The sequence below is a fragment of the Stegodyphus dumicola genome, chromosome 5, assembly GCF_044657685.1.
Source record: "Stegodyphus dumicola isolate Sdum_Otavi_A_Nest chromosome 5, ASM4465768v1".
Classification (NCBI taxonomy): domain Eukaryota; kingdom Metazoa; phylum Arthropoda; class Arachnida; order Araneae; family Eresidae; genus Stegodyphus; species Stegodyphus dumicola.
In genome coordinates this window covers 212,921,434-212,946,291 of record NC_140772.1, presented here as the reverse complement: position 1 = coordinate 212,946,291, position 24,858 = coordinate 212,921,434, and the positions used below count along the sequence as shown (strand labels likewise).

The window sequence follows — 24,858 nt, the reverse complement described above, 5'->3', positions numbered from 1 at the left end:
AATAACATGAAGGGAAACTTTCTCCTCGAGACTTCGGTGCTCGTTTAGGTGGAATCAGGCTACAACAATGATAGTATAATTTTAGACAAACGAGAGGCTACATATTCACTAATACGAGGAATCCCACGTCCCTGGTATTCAAAGTAATAATGAAAAACATGTATGGTGCGTATGAGGTTACAGCCGAAAACATCGCGGACGAAAACATCGAAGAAAAAACAACGCAAGGCGAAAACGTCGTGCTACAAAACAACGTGGGAGAAAACATCGCAGTTCTAAAACATCGTGGTACAAAACATCGTCCTCGAAAATAAAGCGGTTCAAAAACTTCGCAGTTTGAAAACATCTTCGTCGAAAATATCGTGATAAAAAGTAAAGTATCTACAAATCATCGCATGACGATAACATCGCAGACATGCTTTTGTCAGACTTTAATAACTGTAAATAGATATTCCCATAATAATTTGTGAGCGCAAGCTGTAAAGAAGGATAATTTTTACTTTCACATTTTTTTATTAACTAATAAATTTTTGCTGAAAAAGTAAGAAGGAGGCATAAGCATAGAAAATTAAATGCAACTTATAGATTATAATTTTTATGAAAAATTACCAGTAAAAACTTTATAAAAATGATTTATTAATGGTCTTTGTTGGTTAACTATGTCGGTTTAAAATTCTATTAAGTGCTATAAGTTGCATTAATTTTCTATGCTTAAGTTTCCTTCTTATTTTCTCAGCAAAAATTTAGTAGTTAATATAAAATATGAAAAACAAATTATCCTTATTTCTATCTTGCGCTCACAAATTATTATGGGAATACCTATTTACAGTTATTAAAGTCTGAATAGATATTCCCATAATAATTTATGAGCGCAAATTATTATGGGAATAATTCTGAAAAAGCATGTCTGCGATATTATCGTCACGCGATGATTTGTAGATACTTTATTTTTTACCAAGATATTTTCGACGACGATGTTTTTAAACTGCGAAGTTTTTGAACCGCTTTATTTTCGACGACGATGTTTTGTACCACGATGTTTTAGAACTGCGATGTTTTCTCCCACGATGTTTTGTAGCGCGACGTTTTCGCCTTGCGTAGTTTTCTCTGCGACGTTTTCGTCCGCGATGTTTTTGCCGCGATGTTATCGGCGGACACCGCATAAAACACCGAATGATATCTGGGTATCTGTCATTTGCTATTGCTGTTATGATCTGTAATGATCGGACTTTTTGACAACTGTACTTTTCTTGCCCGTGGTTTCAGGATGACTAGCACGCCAGATGAAGCATCGAAATCATGTGAACTTACGTAAACTAAATGCATATTCGACATCTCATCTTCTCAGTCTCACCACTGTACTGCGAAGCAGCGACTATTGCCACCTCATGTGGTTTATACGAGATATTGATTATTTTTTCATCCGCAAGTCGCACACTGGTATCTTTATAAACGTTTCGTCCCAACAAAATAAATTATATTTTCAACAAACATGTCTCATATTTTTTTATTCTTGTATTTCCTGTTCATTTAATTATTAGCTCTTTAATCTAATTCATATTTTAAAAGCTGGAAGCACGAAATAGAGTAACGTCTTTTAAAATGAAGAGGAAGGACCCATTGAGAGCACATATTATAAAAGGTGAAACTTGTAGAGTTCATTAGGTTAACCTATGTAGGAGACGATGTGAAAAATGTATTATGTCTTTGTCGGGATTCGAGCACCGAACCTGCCGATAGCCAGCCGAACGTACTATCCAGTTACACCACGAAGACAAGGGAGATGGAATTATCTTACATATTCCCCCCTCAAAGATCTGTGGGGATTAGTTTAATTGTCAAATCCTGGCGGTGATGGATTATCGTCCAACTCTTTTAGTTCGGGGGCTTGAAGGAAAAGCATCTATTACAAATTAATCACATAAAGATACTTAAAATAAACAAGCGTGGCATATTTTAAAATAATTCCCTAATACATTTACCCATTTCTCTCCAAAAGGCTGATCCGACCGGCTGGTATCTCACACTGAAATGGTCGTACAAAGAGCCGGATGGCGGACTCCACAAAACAATCATATTCGTACTACTCGCTTTTACCACTTGCAATCCTTTAGGTTTCAGTGGTGCTGGAAAATCAAAACATATATTAATTGTATTTACAAGCAATGATTCCGTATGGCGATACATTTAAAATAATAAAAAGACACTGTTAAGTTAGCAATAATAGATTTATGAATGGTACTGAGTTTTAAAGCACGTTAAAATTTTTAGCAGTTATTTAAAAAGGATTCTGTGTCGCCATGTGTTGATTGTGATAAAAAATTAAGTTAAATCATTATATTATTAGCTTTATTTAACTGATTTACAGATACTTCTTGGGAGTAACGGCATAACTGATGAGAAACCTTTAAAATATTTTTATATTAAAACATATATTGACTATTTAACATGTATGTCAAACTATGTAAGAATACACTATCGCAAAATTATTAACACATTTTAAAAGTTGAGTGATTGCTTGTAACTAATCCGTAATATTTTTAACAAGATAAAGAGAACAGAGTTCATGTGCAGTTCGCTTGCTGTTAGACATAAATTAATGCCGCTTCATATAGTATATTTAGTGGAAATAACACTAAGGTCCTTCAATCAGAAATTTAATATTAGAGCATAGTTTAAGAAATTATGCTTTGAAAATGCATATTTAGAATTGAAGATGAAGAACATCATTAAATTATTAAGGAGGGAAGTTATTAAAACTGCTTTATAAATTCTCTCTGTTATTTACTAAACATTTCTTGGGGAAAATGTTAACGTTTTCCGCGATGATAGAGGTCTAAAGACTTTGCCACGTTGTAAAACGTATGGACAGTCCCCTGTTCTGTATTATAACAGGATTATAACGATTAAAGAAAAGAATAATATCTTTGGAATTACTTATGGTTGAAGTGGCGAAATCTTGGCAATTGATTGAAAATAGGAATGAATTTCATATGCTTGAGAAGAAAATTAACAACTTGAATTTGTTTCGTGGAAGAATATGGTTGTGTGAAACACATGGATGGTAGTTATAATTTATTATAACAGAAGAAATATTTTAAAATTGTAGTTTAAGCAAGCAAAACTTACGTATAGTTTGGAAATAAGAATGTGGCTCGCTCCACATTCCGAAACTGATGGCATAAACTTTAATTTCATATCCCGCACCAGGATATAGGTCAGAAATGACAACCCAGTTGTTCTTGGTTAATTTCTCCTGCAGATACCGTGTATCATTCCGTATGTACATCACTGAATATTGATCCTGACGACTGGTTACGTCAGATTTCCACGTAAGATTCCAGCCGCCGGCTATAGCAGGCTGCAGCAACTCGATGACCGGCGATGAAGGTTCTGAAACGAAAGATGGAGCTCATTTCAATCATAATTAATAACAAATAAGACTAGTAATCAAGTATCTACGGGTAACAGTGAAACGAAGAATAATAATGATCGCCATTAAAAGAAGCATAGTCACAGAACAAGCATAATGCAGATCATGTTTTATTAGTCAATTGCGCAAGTAAACGATTACTAACCTTAAATAATGTAATAATAGAATATCCGGTAAATAGAAAAATATATTGTCATGAATGTGCTACGATAGATAATTTTAGTGAAATTATATGTGAAATTGTTGTATTTTCTTGTATAACGTAACATAAAAATCTAGAGAAACGATGCTCTGCGGAAAAATAAGAATACAAGGGCAAGTTTATTTTATTTAACATTGAGTAAATGGTTATCGCATTAATTTGGCAAGACATCCGCAAGCTGGCACCGGTTTTGGAAACTAATTTCGTCGCCACATTTTACGAGAAATCTTCATACTTGGCGACACATTTATCCTGTCCTTGTATAACGGGGGGGGTAGGGATGTTACTGCCTTGAAGTTGGAAAGGATGGATCTTCTGAGCCGACCACTTAATGGGAGAAGACCCGGGGTTCAATCCGGACTTTCTGAGACTGGGTGCAGCTGCTGGGGCAGTGATGCGCTACCTTATAGCTTCTCCTGTCCTAGTCCAGCATCGGTCCGCTCGTGGTACCCTCCGATTACCAGGTTCGCCTAGCTGATGATGTTGGACACCCGTCCCTGGGGTGCGACTGGATTGGAATTTCCAGAAGCGACCATTTATAGCAGCAGACCCGGGGTTCTATCTAGCAAACTGGCTGGACTTATGTCTAGACAGCTTCGACCTCTGGGGTAAAAGGTGAGTCTTCACAGGACTAGAGCCATCATTTATCGGTGCTTGGTTCAGGCTTGGCAGGAACCATACTGATCCTCTCTTGTCCCCCCCCTTGGTTGTGGGGATGTTACATGGTTGATGTAGAAGGTTGTCCGAGGTGGGATGGACTCCTGTCGGTTAATACAGAATCAGAGGAACGGTGATGTCAACATTGTGACTTTGTTGTTTGACTTCTGAATTAGTATTGTGACTTTGTTTTTTCGGTGGATACTTGCCGTCCACCACAGTACTTGAATTTTAACAGTGCATAGTGAATTATTTAAATCCCTCTGGATTGATTGGGCGGAGTGGCGCCCCCTCGGATCGTCTTTGGAGGTTGAGGCATTTATAAACCGTGCGAGGTGGTCTCGAACCCCCTCCTCTGATGTTTTGTCCCTGTATAATTGTAATGAATGTAATTGAATAACTGTGAATGATGTTTTGTAACCGTGTTCGGCCCTCGTATGCCTTACAGTAATTTCGAGAAAGTACTATAAATATACCTGAGGCCGGTTGGAAACTATATAAAACCTGAGGCAGCATCTGCTCTCAGTTGTTGTTATGAGTTGTCAGTTCAGAGCGACTTCGGAGTAGTGAGATATCCGTGAAAGGTTCGTCCTTTAGTTGCGATCTGCATTGCGTTGTGTTTAACGTTCTTAGTAGTTTGAAGCGTGGCTTAATGATTGCATTAGATAACCCTCACAACCCTCCTTTTAATATGGGGATTTATTTATGTTTTGGTGGTAGTTTACAAGTCAGGCAGTTTTATTATACTTAGTATCAAAGCAAATCTACTTTAATTACTTTTACAAGCACTAAGACCTGTAACATTCGCAATATTAAAGTTGTATCAGGAATTTACTGTATTCATATTACATTTCATTTCCATCTATTTGGCTGAAGAAGTTCATCAGAAAGGCTATCAGAAGTATTCCTGGAAATATATGTGGGACGATTTCCTTTCCTTTTTAGCCAAATCAAGGTAAACTACGTAAAACTGTTAAAAATTAATGATGTTGACATAAGATTTTGAAGAAAAAAGTAATCGTGTATAAAAATCTGAAGCAAATGACCATATTTCATCAAAATTGTTGAAGTCTATTCCAAAATGTTATGTAAGATGCTCCTGATTACACTATGCATATTTTTGAGAAAATACTAACTTGTTGCCTGGTAAATTACAGTGTTTTCGCTTGATATCCTCTTGCTAATAGCAGACACACTGATGGAATAGTTTCGTCCTGGTAACAAAGACGTCAGGTTTATGCTTGTATTCTGTACTACTAAGAGACTACCACCACTATTGAAGGCTTCCATATCACTGTATTTAATCTAGAAAAACAAAGAGTGTATTGAATTCACGATAAAATAAGAAAAGCGCTACATATTACAAATGTACTTTCAAATGACAGAAAACGAATTTATATGAAGTTAAACGAATATAACTGCTATATACATTAAAAGTAGTCACATTTCTAATCAGTTTTAGTAAATATATACTGAATTTATTACCTTAAAATATTCTTTCAGGTTTTCCTCTTATCGCCTTCGTTAATAAAAAATAAAGATACTAGGAAAACATATTTGCCTATAATCGGAGTATCTTTATTCGAATTTTCAAGAAGCAAATATTTCTGAGTCAAAATTATTAAGTGGTTTTTGTAATTTCCAGCAGCAGAATTACTTTATTAACATTTCACACCTTATGCAGTAGTTTTTCAGTTGCTGTTTCAAACTAAGATTACAACATAGATATTTTGTAATATACATTTCTCATTCTTAATGGTCAAAAATCTTTTAGAATGAAGTAATTTACTTTAAGTAATCAAAAATCATACGAGTCATATGAAATATTATATCAGTATGTTAAGAAAACGTACTTATTTGAATCTTCTCTCCCAGTTTTTTGTAAATATAGTTTTGAATTAAAATGCATAAACATGAGGGTGTCGGGGACAATTACTCGAGTAATTTATCAATTTTACTGCAGAAATTGCTTTTCACTCAAAATTGAATTAGCGAAAATGCTTAATCGGAATGAGTTCTTTAGTGCTTTGCATTGATTCTTAATCCCTTCAATTCATGGAAATATTTGGCCTAGCTTGAATTGCCGGTTTGGCATTGCCTTATTACTTGAGTAAAGGACGAAACACCTTCGTATTATTAATTATTGTTCATTGAACGGGAGTTGGTTTGTTCCCCTTGAAAAGTCAACTAATTTCCGATCATTGGCAATGATTACTTGCTTAAATTTAATTACTTGCTTTTAATTTATTTCTTTTTACAATTGAAATTTTGTTATTCATGATTAAATTCAAGTCCCCGTTAAACATTTTTAACAATTTACATTCAAGCTGCTTTGGAGCAATTTTCAGAATTGAACTTGCTAACTCTGGATTCACTCTTTTAGGATAATTTTACTGGGGTTAAGCTTGAGAGATAATATAAACAATATTTCTTTAGTAAATAAATTATATATATATATATATATATATATATATAATTGAAAAAGAAAATGTAAAGCAAACAAGTAATTAGACGTAAGACCTATTTGGTCTTAAAAATTTTGCGCATATATATATATATATATATATATATATATATCACTGTATTTAACCTCACATATTTCTTGTTACGAAAATAATTTCCTTAAAAAATGTTTTTTCGGATGTTATTCTCTACAGTCCTTTTAATTCTGGATTCTAAAATAATAGATATAAAAAATGGTGTCACGGCTATAACGGCAGGCAACATAACAATAAAAATATTTTAGATCATGAACACGTAAAAATCGTAATAGAAATTCCAACATTAAACTAACTTGCAAACAAGATAAATTGAAATTAATTTGGAGAAAGAGTTTTCACAAAAGATAATTACCCTGTATGAATCCTGAGTACTGTTTTTGCTCGGTTCCCATTTAAGAAATATTTCTCCAACGTTCTCAGACAAAGAACTCAGTATCCTTACCGGCAATGGCCCTATTGATAATGGATAATAAAGAAATTAATTTCAGTGTACTGAAAAAAAAAAAAAAAAAAAAAAAAAGCAAAAAATATGTAGGGTGTCCCAGAATTATTTCCCTGATTACAATTATTCATAAGGCATAAAATATGAAACAAAAACAAATACCCTTTATCTTGAATTGCATGTAACATATTCAAGTTTTTATGTACACAATTAAAAATTTTCTACGTGTGATCCTTTGTTCTCCGAAGGATATCCATGCGATATTCCAGTTCCATCCATGTTGCCTGAAGAATTTCTATGCGATATTGCAGTTCCATCTATGTGTTGGTCAATATTACGTGATTGATGGATGTTATGACTACAGTAATTCTTCACCGAAATGCTGCGATGCCGTTCACTGGTATTTGGTAAGCGTGATTCTTGACATAACTCCAAAGGAGGAAATCCAGTGTGTTATGTCCTGTGACTGTGGAGGCCAGTTTATGGTAATATCACGCTCGAACCATCTTCCCAGAAGTGCTGTATCCAAATAGGCATAGACATCTAACCCCCAATGAGCTGGCCCACCATCTTGTTGGAAAATTAAGTCTGGAATGTCCTGAATCTGTTACACAATAAATAACTGCAACATATCAAGCTAGATATTAGCTCTGAGCATCTTTCCACTGAAGACTAAAGATCCTGTGATTTTACTGTGCATAAGACCACACCATACCTTCAGCTTAGAGCTGTCTCTGACGGTCTCAAACATAGCGTGGGGATTCTAGCACTGTGTGTAGTTCCCGCAGATTAAAGCGCTGTGTCGCTTGGCACCACGATTCAAATGAAATGTTACCTCATGCAAAAAAAGGACTCGTTTCAGATAGTCAACATCTTTCTCAATATAAGACAACATGGCAACAGCAAAGTCATAACGAGTTCTGTAATCCAACAAAGTGACACCAAAACTTGCAGCACCACGTCCAGCAGTATCGCTCTACATCCACCATTATGAAGAGAACCCCCTCAGATATTAATGGGATCACATAATAGGCTCACACCAACCTCTGAAGCCCAGCGCTGAGTAAATGCCTCATTTTGTTCTTACACCCCAAGTGGCCACAACAGTGTTTATAGTTTGCAGAGTGTAACAGTCTTTGCACAAGTTTATAAGGTTACGTGTATTAACAATGGTTAGAGTTCAATAGTCGATATTATAATATAATACTTATGATTCTGGGAACAATTCCCAAAATAGTTCAAGTAATGTTCAACATACTATATATGCGCAGCAAATGTGCACAGCTAAGTTCATGGTACATATGACATTCATAAACAGAAATAAGCACAGAAATCTCAAGGAACAGAAACTATAAAGCAAAATATGTAATAGCAAGACTTACTTGTCGTAACGTTAGCCGTGACTGGCCAACTGGCTACATTGCCGCTGACAGTTTTGACGACCACCTCGTATGTCAAACCTGGTTCTAAATCCTCATCAAACGTGACAACTCTTTCTTCCTCTTTATTGATTAGGTATCGGACTGTATTGCGAATGCCAAGGGCGACTTGGTAGCGATCGAACTCGGATAAGTTATTAGGAGGATCCCATCGGACGTCGAACGAAAAAGAAGCCAGCCTGTTAGTGTCATATGTAACATTTGTTGGTGGCAAAGGAACTGTAAAAGATGAAATAAAATTATGAAATGCTTGGTGATTAAACCATTATTTTCCCAACATCTGGAAAGAAATTACTTCTTTCATATATGGACATATTTAGGTAAATAAATGGACAATTCAGAACAGGGCTTGGTTTTATGAAGAACTACATGCATGGTTTAATTTCAACGGAGTATGTAATACTCTTTATTTTTCACATACAGTCACTTTTCCGTAAAAGCCGAATCCGGGAAACTAACATCAATTAATACAGTCGAACTCGCTTATAACGAGAGCGAAAGGACGGTGATATTTGCTTGCTATAACCGAGTGCTCGTAAAAAACAGGACTTTGTTTTACAAAGAATTACATGCATGGTTTATTTTCAAAGGCGTATGGGGTACTTTGTAATATGCTGTAGGGTTTATATTTATTTTAACTAACATTTATTTTAAGCTATTTTTCCTGTCAAGCCTTTACTTTCCCCTGGAATTGCCAATGCCAGAGTATGTAAATTTTAGTAGAACGCGCAAAGTATTCAAATTTTCAGCGGAAGTATTTTTGAGTTAAATAGAAGGAAAACGAGTTTGTAGGTGTACTTTCTTGATTCACGAGCGTGAAGGTTGCTAGGTAGAAATTTAAGAACCGCGCGTTTCGGCCTGTGAGCCTACTTCGGCAGTTAGTTGAATCATTCAACTTCTTATTAAGAAAGTTTGCTGAAATCTCAGCTGTATCTTAGAACGCGGTTAAGTTAGTCACGTTTATAGAGCCTCGTAGGTAGTGACTTGTTATTTATTCATTTTTAGTTGTACTTTCTTATTTTATTTAACCGCCGGGTCGGCGTAGATTGTGAGCGTCAAGTGAACGCATCTATAACTTCTGAAGTGGAATAAAAAGGGAGTTAAACCCTTCTTAAGAGTTTGTGTAATTCCAGTTCTTAGCAGTTACTACTATTGTTACGGGCAAGTTGGGCCTACGCAACACCACAATGCAGCCACCTCTCCATAAGAGTCAAATCCGGGAAATTAACCATAATTAATACAGTCGAACTCGCTTATAACGAGCGCAAAGAAACCACGATATCTGTTCGTTATAATCGAGTACTCCTAAAAAACGGGTTCTGAAAAAAGTCATAAAAATTTATAAATATTTACTATATTTATATATCCTTATTTATTCTTTTATTTCTGTACAGTACAAAAGAAATTAGTTATTTTTTTTTAAATTGTCTTATTGTTTTTTTGTGTTATTTTTCTTCAGAGAAGACTCATGGCCCGAAAAACATCGTTATTTGCACCCCTGGCTTGAAGAACGTTCGAAGTTCTTCTGCGCACTCAAAATTCATTGAGAATGCTCGGGGTGGTTAGTCTTGAAATTCTTCACATTCTCGTTATCATAGCATCAAGATCAAGTGCTTACAAAAGTTTGATGTAAAATTTCTGATGACCCCTTGGGTCCATAGCCTGTATGACACTTGTAGAATTCGGTGGTAAAACTTCAATCTTAAGGTTTGTAAGCCCATTGATTTCGGGATGCGCTTTACAATTATCGGTTAAAAGGAGAATTTTATGCTTTCCTTTGATGAGGTACCTCGCCCATTTCGTAATTAATTTCGTGAAAATATCCGAAGTTCTCCCGGCTTTCTCGCTGTGGTCATAATCAACAGTTACGTACTTAAAATACCTAGGGTTTTTGCACTTGCCAATACCCAACAGCTTCTTCTTGTCAGTGCTAAACATATCAGAACAGACTAGCTGTCAATCGATTTTTGGAGAGCTCGCCTCGACGCACTTTTCACCTTTGAACTCGAAGGGTCCTCGCACGCGCACTTCACAAGATGCAAAAGGCCACCATCACGTACTCGCAGAGTTTATAACTCATCACTAACTTCCGGTTGACTTCGGAATATTAAAGTAATTTTTCGAAGAAAGGATTTGCTGAGCTGGACAAGTGGAAGCCAATAGAAATTTTATGAATCACAAAAATATTGCTCGCTATAACCGAGATTTGCTCCCATAGACTTAACATTGTACCAATCAAATATTTCCGATTTGCTCGTTAAACACAGGTTCTCTTTCAATCCGGGCTCGTTATAAGCGAGTTACACTGTAATATATAAAAACGCCAGCTGATATATTGTGATATATTGTTGAATGTTAAATGTCTTCGAGGAATATAATATATTTAAATTTTACTACAAAAACTTCCCCCCCCCCAAAAAAAATTATCTTTAATGTTAATACATTACAAATGTAATATTAACTTTATTAAATAAGAGTTGGTATTGATCACCTAGGAGTCGATTAGCCGAATATACACCTGCGACTGATCAGCATAATTGAGATCCTACTGATTACAAAAAATTCTTAATTAAATTAACAATTCATTATTAATATTGAAATAAAGCTGTAAGAAAGGAAGACAACATAAAAAAAACTGAAATTATTTAATCTATTTTAAATATCAGACATATTTTTTAAATACATAATTTTTTATGCAATAAGTGGAATATGAAAAAGTATAAAGCAAGAGTAAAAGAGAAGGCACAACAAAAATACTAAAAAAAAAATACGAAAATACAAAACTAGAATGAAAAAAAAAAAAAAAAAAAAAAGGTTGAATATTTCTGGAAGAAGTGATTTAAAAATTCAATTAAGAAATTGTATGATTAGTATTTAAAAAACTGCATCAAAATCTAGCGCAGATATCACATAATTAAAATCGAACTTAGAACTTAGAACTATGAAATTAGAATACGTGATTTTGTTTGTGAAAGCTTGTTAATATATGTAAAATTAAGAATAATAATAATTAAGTAAAAGGTAATTAGATATGAATATAATAAAATATTTTTCAAAACTTTTGTATTGTAAAGTTATTTGTATGCAATTATTTGCATTATGATTAAGTACAAATATTTATACTATAGCGAAAATTATGAGGCGGTCGATTAAAAAAAAACATTCCTTTAAAAAGGGATCATTACAAGAAAAAGGCTGGTCATCTCTAGTATAAAAAGTATATGATTATTGCTATACATATTTCGATTACAAATTTTCTGCAACATTTATTACAAACTTCATTTCTTGATTTTGATTTTTCAACAAAATTCATTCAGAGGACTGTTCGTTTGGTATGCCTTTTAAAACATCAGATTCTATTTTGGGAACAACAGAATATCAGCCCTATAAGAAGTACTCACCTGTTCTGTACTGTGCTTTAGTTGGTTCGCTGATCTGATTTTGACTAACAGTTTGGACGGAAATGTTGTAGTTACGGCCTGGCACCAAACCATAGAAAGCAGCTTGGGCAGGTCCTGGTGGGTCTCGCTCTTTGTCCACCAGCAATTCCGATTCCAATGCATCTTTCGGAGCAATACTCACACGATATTTGTCGAAGATTCCCGAAGGATAGGGAGGCTGCCACAGAACTAGGAGAGTAGTTTCGTTCCGGAACCAGACGATGAACCGTCCTGGTGTATTTGGTTCTGAGAGAAAAATTAATAACATTTCAGAAAATTCTCTTTGATATAAAATTTTAAGAACTTTAGAGTATAAACAAATTTTACGAAGCATTCAAAGCAAATCAGGCCATAAACTTACATTAAATCATACTGTGCAATTTGTTTATTGCTGATATAACTGAAATAATATAATTGGACATCAGCATATTCTATAAAGTTTTGTTGTCCACTTTTACGGAGTGATATGTATACTCGGCTTTTAAAAACAGCGACTATAATGCGTATAATTTTGCAATTTATAACCTACGATGGTCTGAGCAGAGAATACTATTAAATGAAGGCATAGCACTCTAGGCTTATGTGTCTAATGGGAAGGACGCTTTCGTGGAGTGATTTCTTCCAGATGTGGGTTTCTATATTTTCTCCTGCTGTAGCTTATTAAGCAGACGATATCAAAACTCGGAACAAACTTTCGCACGTACCACTGAGAGGGTTTTCGACCTAAGGTGATGCTTAACGGAAAAAAACCCACGCAGTGGAAATCATTCATTGAGAAGATCTTTTTACAGTGAAACTTTCGACATCACAGAACTTTCGACATCTTCGGCAGAACTTTTGACATCATTTTTATATGACCTTTTACATAATAGTGAAAGTTATTAACAGTCTTCTTTGAATTTACATGCTACGTCGAGCTAAATTTTGATGTACATTTCAATTTGATTTTAATAAATTTCAATAGTTCAAGATTCTATGAAAGTTCTGTAGTTAAATAAAGTTCAATAGATCAAAAGTTCTCAAGTTCCAAGTTCTTTTGATCGAAGATTTCATACATAAAATTCGATGTTTCAGATCATAGTAATTTCAGAGGGTCTTGATTAAATGGTCATAAAACAAATCAGTTCTAGTTTCAATTTAGATCTTGTCCGAATATTATAAACGGAAAAAACTATGAATATTCCATGATTTTAACTACTTGGCCAATATTGAATCTCTAGATGAAAGTGGAATGTTTTCTCGTGCTAAATTCATTGCGTACTGTCATTCGCGACCAGTTGGAGCAAATTCTACTTCTCACGATTATGAATTTGGGGTGGCATTGAGATTTTTTACACACAATTAGTGACATAAAAAGCTTTAATTTTATCATTACTTTAAGATCATTCGGCAACGCCCAATTAATTTAATAAAGGTGGAATTCAATTTTAGGTGATAATAAAATATGTCGGAAATAAATCCCCATATATCTGAATGTACTGAATCTTAGTAAGCAAGCTGTAGGCCATGAGTTATTCACATTAGTCTTAAGTACAGCCCTAAGAAAGCTGATATTAATAGCAAAGAAACAAACAGTAAACACACAAAACAAAACAAAACAAACAGACTTAAAAAAAAAAAAACAAGCTGCATTTTTACTTGTAGTAAAATTGGTCGCGACAAACACTGCAGAATCTTGTCCTTGGAACACGGAGTAGAGCTGAACCTCGTAGGATGCGCCTGGGGTCAAATCAGGAAGGAAAAAGTTGCCTCTAAATGAAGTCTGCGTGATGTAATGGTTTCGAACTGTGTTGTCGTCTTTTTCAGACAGAGGAACCAGAATAAGCTTGAATCCAGTGTATCCACCCTGCACTGGAGCTTCCCAAGAAGCTTGGGCGCCTTTGCCACCTAAAACGGTGACTGTTAAGTTCACAGGGGGATCAGGAGCTGAAAAGGAAAATTTGCCATCGTAAAAATTTGTCTTTTGTAACTAAAATAGATATATTACATAGCAGAATAATAAATATTAGCGTCACAATTATAAACCGTTTTTCTATCAATCTATCTGTCGATCTATTTATCAAAATAATAAATATTAGCGTTACAATTATAATCCCTTTTTTCTATCTATTTCGCAGTCTAAATATTTATCAAAATAATAAATATTAAAATTACAATTGTAACCTCCTTTTTCCATCTATGTAACTCTCTATCTATTTATCTATCTACTTATATATACAGGAAAACATTATCATAGGTAGGAAAACTAAATGAAAATTTAATAATTCATTGTTTAAAAAATACTTTTGCCTTAAAACAGCTTTGTAACTTATGTGATTATGGCAAAGACTCGAGGGCCTTAAAGTAGGGATGCCTTCGTGAAGGAATTTCAAGGGGAAACTGGCTCGCATACACGTTAAACATGGGAAAAACCACTAAAACGCTCATGCATCCAGCAAGCTCGCGGAGTTCGGACCGAACCACCAGCGTTCAGCGACTTTACCCCTTGACAGCTGGTGGGCCTTAAAACAGTTTAATTTATATTATTAATCATGGAGCTTATTTATTTTTATTTTTCTGTTTCTTGGTGGAGAGGGAAGAAATATTGTTTGTCTAACTTTCTAGTGCATAGTAAATATCAAATCTAATTAATCATGTACAATTGTAAACATGTACAATTGTAATCAAACACAATTGTAGTAAATCATATACAATTGCATTAAACCATATACAATTGTAAATTGTATTACGTCTATCAAATATAGAAGCAATAATCTGAAATCTATTTTTACAGAAAAGCAACACTTGCTAAGGAATAATATCTGTGATAAAGAATAACAATTTTGTGTGCAGTCAACACTAAATTAAGCGAGATAACATCGGCTAGGACACCCGCTGTTAACTTAACATTACGCTTAATCCAATAACAGTTAAAAAACCAAATCATAAAAAGAAGAAGAAGAATTCGCATTATAATTAACAAAAAATTCTCAGTTTTCCTGTAGTTTTATGCACCTTAATCTGGAGAATAAACTTATTTAATTACATAAATTAAATCAGTATTAAAAAAAAATAACACACGGTAAACAACGAAAGTAAAAACATTAGTAAAAATAAAGGAGCTATGCTATAAATGGCATTATTATTATTAGTATTATATTTATTAGGTGTTCTGCCATTAAGCTCTACAGAACTTAAGCAGTCTCATTGAATTCTAGCTTGCATGAAGATGTAAAACTTTCTTTATTTATGGAGGGGAGTGATAGTAATTTTTAATTTTTTTTCTCAATAAGAAAATTTAATTTAAAAAAAAAAGAAAAGAAAAGAAAAAAGAAAAAGAAAATCCGCACCTCAGTTAATCTATTCTCGGTAAACGGTAACGCGAATGCTAGGATTTTACACAAACACAAAAGTGAGAAATCATAAACTGCACAGTTTCTAATGTAAATAATTAAGCAAAACAGCATTTGGGATGAAATAATAATAAACTGTTAAATAACAGGGATAGGTAACGGAAAACGGGTTAAAATCACTTGATTATATCGCAGAATAATGAGTTTTATATATGAGTTCCACTACAAGAAAAGGTAAGGAATTTCTTTTCAAAGAGGTGCAATAGATGGCAGCACAATACATCTTAAAAATGTGCTATTGTTGATTTTTTTTGCTTTAATATAAGTTTAATATCTATGATTTACTTACATTATTGAACCTATTCACACAGAAAATAATGATTTTATTGGCTACTTTAAACTAATCAGCAGTGTGCATTTTCTTTCGTAATGCCTGAGAGCATACGTGTCGGTATGGCTTTAATAAAGCGTGCAAATTATAATCATCTTAATACATATATTTCCGTTCAACAAAAGAATTTTATTATTCTTTTCCTCACTATATATTAATCTCCTGTTTTAGGAGAAAGAATATAAAGCGTAAGTTTGTGGAAAATATCAAAATTTGGAATTAAGTCTTGAATTGCAAAATAGTAATAGGACGAAACGTCACATTTATATAAGTACGCATTAAAAAAGTAATCACAAGACTGTTTATGATTTTTAACTCATTTGAATGTTTTAAAATTGCTAAATAAATAAATGCAATTATATTAATCTTCAGTGTCATTCAGACAAGATACCAACTAATAATAATTTAGAAGTCAAACAACAAAAATCAGTGTTATAGTATTTGCAAATTTTCACAGGAGTAGTTTCGATGGTTTTAGCGAACCATCACCGCAGCTGCCAAAGTGCACTTTATCAATACTTTCAAAGTGCACTTTGGCAGCTGAGGATAATGATTCGGTAAAACCTTCGAAACTACACCTGTGAAAATTTGCAAATACAACGCTGTTTTTTTTTCTTTGTTGTTGTTGTTTGACATCTAAATTAATATTTGTTCGGCGTGTTATTTTACCTTAAGGTACCCAATTGTACTTGTACTCACTTGTACCACAGCAAGAGCTGCGGGCACTACTACTACGTACTACGCTGCTCGCTTTCACCCCTAATTTTGAAGGAGAGCACACCGGAGTGACGGCTCGAGGGTCTCTCACTCCTCTTCCCCTGTCACCAACCTCTCGAGAGGACTTCCAGCTCGCCACATATTTTGAATGTCCCCATGCCGCACAGACACTATACATTTACAACCATCCACGTCGTCTCCGGGATTCGAATTTTATTAAACGGGAATATTTATTAAACGGGTATTGAACACATTCTGCAAGGGCGTTTAATAAACACAGATGCATTCGTGGAAGTTTTTTTCCCCTTCCTTTTTTTAAATTTCTAAATACTTTAATAATTACAGTGTGGAATAATTGAATAATTACACTATGCCAAAATGCCTTAAACTGATGAGTTAACTGTGACCGTGAAAGCTTACAAGTGCTTTTTTTCATATATAAAAACATTATTAGCCAAAAAGACACAGCTGTGTCATACTCGGTTGATGCCTTTTCTAACGCTGTTGTAGCTCCTTATGTACCAAGTTTCTAACGATCCAGGATTACTCCAAAAGCCATAGATTCTTATTCCTATGTGTCTATACATAGACACTTCTTCACTCACTTCAAGATTATCATTAATGTTCAGATTACAGTGTAAAACTGTCAGCAATTTTCTTTCATCCTTTATTATACACTTTTTTATAATTACTCTAGAATCATTGAATCGTTATAGGTGGCTACTGGTAAGCTGCTTTATGTATTCGGGATTAATTTAATGATTTTCAGAACTAGATAAAAGCGTATAAACGCGCTCACTTAAAATATCAAAACAATAATATTAAGCACAAAATGCAACTCAAATATTACAAAGAAAATAAAGAAGCAACAGTTAACAGCCGTCTTTCTGTTTATAGATAATTTTCCACCGTTCTTTACACAGCTGCTCGCCCGATACGCGAAACAGCAAAGCAGAAGCAAATATTATCTTACTTGTTGGCAGATTTGAGGACCACACGAGCTCGTTCTGTACAGTGGCATTGGAGAAATATAAATGGAATGCGTATTCTGTGCCTGGAAGGACGTCGTTGATGGTGATGAGTTGATTGATGAGGGATGAATCGACAGTGAAGTTTGAGGCAGGGAATCCGTTGGATAGGCCATAAGAGACCCGGTAGATACCCTCACCGGAAGATGCCACTTCCAAGGGAATCCGGAATTTCAACTCGGCACAGGAACATATCTGAAAGAAAAATATATATATATATATATGAATGACAGCCGGAAATATCACGCAAAATTTACGTAAAACTCACGTAAAATTCACGTAAAAAGCCGGAAATATCACGAAGAGAGAAAACTTTTACGATTTCCTGAATTCGAGGGAGTCTTTTGATAGGTTAGTGACGTGACATTTGAATATCAATTTAACTTCTCAGGTTTTATCACTTGCAAATGGTTCTAATATGAATAAGTATCTTCTAAATATTTTAATAATTTCAGAAAATTTGCAAAGATTATATGGCTGTCCCATCAAGAAATACTTTCTACTTGAATTTATTATTCAAATTATAATAATTAGTTGAAGTTAATTGACCAAGTTTTAGAGGAAATCAGTTTTAAAATATTAACAGTTTCTATGATTTCAAAACAATTACGCCTTTCCCCCCAAAAAATCCTCTTAAAATTTCTATGAAAATGGAAAAACGGTACGTTACGTTTAAAAGTAGAATCTAAGCTGCTCCTTAATTTTTGTAGAATTTTAAACTTTTTAACAGTTTCAATGATTTAGAATAAAAGTATGCACAGATGTTTAAATGAGAATATCCTATTTTAAGATGATGAAATACAAAATGCTTGAAGTTGAAAATACAGTATTTTGAAACTTTAGAGTCTGAGCTAATAGACGCTATAAAAGTGAAAATTTAATTATTTCTAACATTAGAACACTTAACTAATGCTTTAATATGAATTATTTGTTCAAGTTAAAGTCACAATAAGTAATACAGTGACATCGTTTTTAATGAAAGCCAATGCACTGTGATAATACCTTATTTAATTTCAGTGTTTTCGCCTAACTCTTCTGGCTCACCATCGGCCGAGCGGTAAAAGTCGCTGAACACAAGTAGTTTGGTTCGGAGTTCGAATCACGGCGAAAGGGCTGGCTGCATGGGCGTTTTCGTGGTTTTTTCTTATATGTGACGTATATATGAGCTATTTTCTCTACGAAAGTTCTCAACGAAAATATCCTTTCCCTTAAGCAGATAGCCCACGAGTGTTTTGACGTAATTAAATAAACCAAACCTAAACTTTCTAAATAAAGAAATATTCTTAGTATATTTAATCATTTTAATGCATAAGTGCAGAACAATCAGGAAAATACGTAAACCTGAACAAAACAGACTACAAAATATAAAGTTTGTTATTGAAAAGAAATTTTCTCTCAAGTTTTCTGCAAAGAATATTTTAAAGAGTTTCATAAAGTATTCTTCGCCACTCGATAAAAAATGCTGGAAGAGAAGGAAACTTTCTTCCTAATTGATTTTTAATGGCAAAATTCTGCTCCTGATGTGAGTGAATACCTTCATTATGTATTTATTTTTAGATTATAATTGCCATATCGCGAACTTTAAAGAAAAGAAAACATTAAAAAAATGTACGCTGTACATTTTTGATAATATTTCGAAGAAAATAATACCAAACGCTATTTCAGCTAATAATAATGATTTCATGTTGTTATTCTATTAAAATTAATGCCTATGACGAATAAAGTTTCTTAATATTATTACCAATATTCGAATTCTTGTATGAATTTAATAGCAAATAAATCAAGATACGTTAAAATTTATTCCTTTAAAAAACTATTTATTTTTAGTAGAGCTGACACTAAACGCATCGAAAACGTATTTCCTAAAATTATTTAGGCCATAACTTTTACTTTGGAATTTTTGAAAGACTTCTTACTTCTTACTACGAAACTCGAAAAGAGATGGAAATAATGAATATAAACCTAATAATAATATCAATTCTCACACAGTCGTTTTATGAAATACACCAGACTGTATTACTCCTCCCAATCCCCCCCAAAAATATGCTTTGCTCTGCAATGGCATTTATTTTGTGAAAGTCGTGAGGCTTAAGTGATGTAATGATAATATCCTGTTGCAAATGTAAATATTCTGTTACAAATGTAAATTTTCATGATCATTACTGTATTGCAGTTTCAAAATATAGGATATAATATTAATCAATTAGCAATTAGCCAACCAAACAAACCGTTGATCTGACCAATAATTAAAAAAATTTCATAAAATCGCTTCACATTGAGTATGTTAGGTTGTTTGCTATCACAATAATATCAATGCTGTCAGTGTAATATCATTTAGTAGACGAAAATTAATGTGGTCACATTTGTTCAGGACTATTTTTGGACGACATTAACTAATAGATAACATTAATCCTTTAGCGCCTAATGGGTCGTGTATGTCTCATAGCAAAATCAAATAATTCGAGAGAGAAACGCGTCTATTATAAATGCGCGAGTCTGTCCCATTCGAATACTAGACTTTGACCAAAGGTTTCTCGCCAATTTCGCAATGTTCTCTCAGCCAGTCTACAACCAGCGACAAAGCGAACGTGTCCTAACCTAAAGCTGCGAATTTGTTTAGCGTTTCTGATGCTTTTTTACCGTAAATCGGTAGCTAAAAGTGCGAATTACTTTTATGGTGTTGCTAATATATTTTTATTCCTTTTGTTTTGTTGAAATTCTCAACATAGGACATTTACTTCCCTCTTGAATTCTCACTGGGGTAAATGCGTTCCATCTGGTTTTTGATGTTTGTGTGCTCAAAAATATGCATATGTATTCATTTTTACTTCCTTGTAAAGGAAGTATTGTAATCACGAAAAAATTCCGGGTACCATATTTCAACGAAAATATCCATTTTCACCGCTATCGAATGCAATTTAACGATGTTTTTGTATGACATCTCTACGTAAAGACCGAATAAAGGCCTCTCTCTCCCAAACGAATTATAAAACTGATTTAAAATGGATTCAGAAGAGATATTTTCGTGACGTCTGTACGTACGTACGTAAACTTCTCGCATAACTCAAGAACGAGTAGCCTCACAACGTTGAAATTTTGTATGTGGGACTGCTATTGCATGTAGATGTGCATCTCACTTTTTGGTTGCAATCGGCCGCACCAAAACTATGTATATATATATATATATATATTTACATAGTTATATATATGTATATACATATACATACATATATATATATATATATATATATATCCACTATGTTACTCAGCCTCGTGATCTCAATTTCTTTATTCTTATATGTTTGTAAACTGTGCATTTTTTGCTTTAAAAATAATTGAATTATGTTGTTCTTATCTTCCGGTTAAGGGTGTTATGCTTTCAGTTAACCTGCATGTTATAGTTGTAGAATTATCAACAATTTAAAAGAGGTTTAAGTACGTCCAAGCCTAAATTTTACCATGGCCTTTTACCTTCTTTGGCGATTTTACTTCAGTTTGAAAAATGTATTCCTCAATATTTTGATAACGTTAACCGAAGTGTTTATCATAATAAATGATACATTTTCCATGTATTTGTGCGGAAACGTGAGGGACATCGCCATTTTGAGAACACTACCCAAACGACAACATTCGCCAACCAGTGACCGAGTGGTAAAGTCGCTAAATACTTATACTTCGGTCCAGGTTTCTAATCCAGATGAACGAGCTAGCCGCCTGAGTAATTTCATGGTTGTTTGTATATGTAACGTGGTTTCGAACTTAAAACGACTCTACGGGCCACTCCTCCTTTTGCTGGACATCATCGTTTGACTCGCAATAATCAATTTAAAAAAAAAAAATCCGAAAGCTTTCAGATTTTATATTACAATTTTACATTTATATACTTATTACTATATTTTATATTTTTTAACGTTTTGTTTGTTACCTTTATTTATTAAAAATCATGTTCTTCGCACAGAACCATAAATTTCAATTAAACAGTAATGTCACAAAGCATTTAAAAACAGCATACTTAAGAATTTCCGATGCACATCTTCGAGCGCTGGATATAATACTTTCCCCCACCCGTACAGTGTTGCCATTGCTCGCTTTGAAATCGTTGAGTTTGTTAATCTAAAATTCGTTAAAGTTTCGGAATCTGTGAAGCAGATAATAAAACAAATTCCAAATTTGGGTTTCTAGGTGCCCAAATTCGAGTGGAGGACTACGTTATTCAGAATTTGATGTTTCTAGGTACCGTTGTTTTATCACAGTGTGAGAAAGACACATACATTCATTCAGTTTCTTCATTATTTAATTTCTTTAAATATAACGCAGAATTCTAATATTTGGAGGGTACAATTTGAAAAGAGAAACGCCGTTTTATAGTGGGCAACGCAAAATGCCAAATCGAAATTAATAACCCTTCTAGGCAAATTTCCCTTTTGAACTTAAAAAAGGCGATTACACTAAAGCGGCACGTACTGTGCTTTCTATGATGACAGTCATTTCAGAAGTGTGAAAGATTCTTTTTCCAGAAGTGTTGAGACTAGTAATTTTTCAAGCAGAAAAATATTTTTAAGTGATCCAATAAATGAATATCAAGTATAGTTCTTTCGAGAGCCGCACTATACTCCATGACGCTACTCTCCCTGAAAATTAAAAATTGCTTGGAACAACGTGTATGATAAAGTATTATGAATATTCATACTTTATCGAATCTTAATTAAGAAGTATTTCCCATAAGACAAAGTATATTCATAATAAGTTCTGTTGTGAAGAAAGTTAAGAATAAGATAACAGACTACCATGAGTTTAATATCAGCGACTCAGGTTTTTGTCTGTTGTATTATTGTACTTCACAAACAAATAACCTCTCTCATTAATACCGCACAACCGAGTAAAACCGTTCACCCCGCCATCCGGCAACTTTTACCTTTTCATGTGGTTCTATAAAGACCAGTTTTTTATGTATTAAGGCCATTTAGTCAGCTAATTTTACAGGAAAGAGCAGAAAAACAAATCAACGGGGTCTTACACTTCCTACTCCATATTAAAGATTAAATTTTAAATCTCCACAATTTACTGAAATTTCTTCAGGTACACTGAAAATAATGAACATATGGGATATAGATGTTCCAGTCCCCTGGAAAAGGTTTTATGCAAGAAAGCTAAAATTGCATAACGACCCACTACTATAATTCACAGCATATCTTTATTTTAACACATGTCTTATAACAGCCATTAACAGCGTAGAATTTTTTTGTATTTTATACCCTTAATCCATAAACGATATTTTAAATGTAAACTTATGTATTATACAGAAATATTTGACAGAAATGAGCTGCATTTTTAGCAACATGACAATTTAAAATGTGATTTTTTGTTATTGCAATATTCAACTCTGTTCAGTATTTTACTGCGTGCTGGACAGGTTAAAAGAACTGTCCGTTTAAAGGATGTTGCCACAGCGAAAATATAATAATCAAGTTAAATCAAAGCAATTACTTTTTTCAATTGTTTCTCTGCATGAAGCACGCGAATTAGACGAATTCTCACGCAAGAATGCGAATTACACAAGCTACAGAAAAGCATTTCCATCAAAAAAAGAAAGTGATAGATTCTGCTTCTGTCATCTAGGTCATTCATTTTCTTGTAAGAATGTCTACCCGACTCGTTCTTGTCGTTAAACTTATTTGCATGATCGCGAGTTCCAAAAATAAGCAAAAGTTAAATGCTGTTTGTGCAAACAGCCGCGAGGGATTCGAGGAATCATATGCCCAACAGCTGAAAAGAGAGAGGTGTAGCTGTTTTTTCATCTCACGCGATGTTAAGTTTATTTGTAGAAAGACAGTCATTACACTCTTCGAATGTCGCTAGGTAGGTAATGACAGCAAATGAGATCGAATGATGAGTTACTGATCAAGGACGCGTGAAAACGCTACGTAACGGTGCCTTGGGGCGCATACCAACGCCATGTAATCACACCAAATACGAAATGTCAGACAACTAGGAACAGAACGATTTGCTTTGCATTTAACGGCAACATGAGGCGTATAGAAGTAACTTAGATCTATCTAAAATCGTTTCTGAAATACCTGTAAGTAGGTAATTAATTTCGAACGCTAGCAATCTATAACAATACTGAATTTAAACGTAACAACATAAAACTAAACAATGACTGATTGTGATGCTTGCTCGTCATAATGCTTTATATTGAACCACCACTGAAAACAATAGAGAAATCACATTATTATCCGTGGCGGACATTACATTTATCTCATCTATACTAATGAACTGAATTCTAGACAAGCCGTAAAAAGTCAGTCATTATACAGCGTATAAAGATATATTTAGGTTTATGTTTCAGGTAAAATATTTTATTCAGACTTATTGTTTACTAAAAAATTAGTCGATATATTTGTATTAAGCAACTATTTTACATTACCTATTTTTATATATATAAAAAAGGTATTCTCTACTTTCTTTCTGCATGCCTTCGTGCTATAACTGGAAGCGCGCTTGACTCGCATTCGAGAGGTTCAAGGTTCAAGCCCCGGCGAGGGCATTGCTTATTTTTATTTTTCACTTCTCCAGCATCAAACACCCTAATGGCCCACCCGCGGTAAAATCGCTGAACACTGGTAATTCGGTCCGAGGTCGAATCCCGCGAACGGGATAGCTGCATGGGCGCTTTCGTGGTTTTCTCCATATGTAACGTGTGTACGAGCCAGTTTCGCTTAAAAATCCTTCACGAAGGCACGCTTACCTTAGGCAGATAGTGTGCTTTGCCGTAGTCTCAATCAACCAACCAAAACAACCACCTTAATGACTGTACAACGTAATCAATTACAAAAGAACCATATAGTGTTTTCCACACAAAATGCTTTATAAAAATTATTCATATAATGAATCGAATAAGTATATTCGATGTAAATTTCACTGTCTCGTCAATATATCTTTATCAGTTATTTTTTTAAATATTTAATTTTTTTTGAAACACCCACTGTGACTTGTTTACGAGTTCCTAGAAAATTCTTTAAAATACTTATTTTGTCCCTTTCAAAGGTACTGCAACTTATCTATTTTTCTCCAATTTGTAGGCTTGTTTTTACATAAATGTTATTATTATTATTATTATTACTATTATTGTTGTTGTTATTACTAGGGAAGTTTGTCACTAGATAGAACTCTTTCAGGCTCATTATTGCGATTACTTAATTACTACCTTTAGTTACATATTTTTAAAGATTTGAGTCTTCATTTCTTTGATAGCATAGTTATCTTTTGTCTAAAT

General features: G+C 33.9%; 2 protein-coding genes across 6 annotated transcripts in view; one reads left to right on the top strand and one right to left on the bottom strand.

Moving 5' to 3' along the window:
- The window catches only part of LOC118184643 (uncharacterized), a 343,022-nt gene that overhangs the window by 45,682 nt on the left and 272,482 nt on the right, over positions 1–24,858 (top strand). The window lies entirely within an intron of this gene.
- Positions 1–24,858, bottom strand: part of LOC118184641 (tyrosine-protein phosphatase 10D-like) — a 222,332-nt gene that overhangs the window by 91,358 nt on the left and 106,116 nt on the right. For all 3 annotated transcript variants that reach the window (XR_004757464.2, XR_004757465.2, XM_035354344.2), the window contains exons 2-9: positions 17,528–17,777; positions 13,753–14,040; positions 12,076–12,360; positions 8,618–8,893; positions 7,146–7,246; positions 5,429–5,597; positions 3,130–3,393; positions 1,983–2,126 (exon numbers count right to left, since the gene is read on the bottom strand). Coding sequence is in view for 1 of the 3 variants with exons in the window: in XM_035354344.2 (XP_035210235.1) it covers positions 1,983–2,126; positions 3,130–3,393; positions 5,429–5,597; positions 7,146–7,246; positions 8,618–8,893; positions 12,076–12,360; positions 13,753–14,040; positions 17,528–17,777 (1,777 nt within the window). In the remaining 2 variants the exon portion in view is untranslated. The remainder of the gene's footprint in view (positions 1–1,982; positions 2,127–3,129; positions 3,394–5,428; positions 5,598–7,145; positions 7,247–8,617; positions 8,894–12,075; positions 12,361–13,752; positions 14,041–17,527; positions 17,778–24,858) is intronic.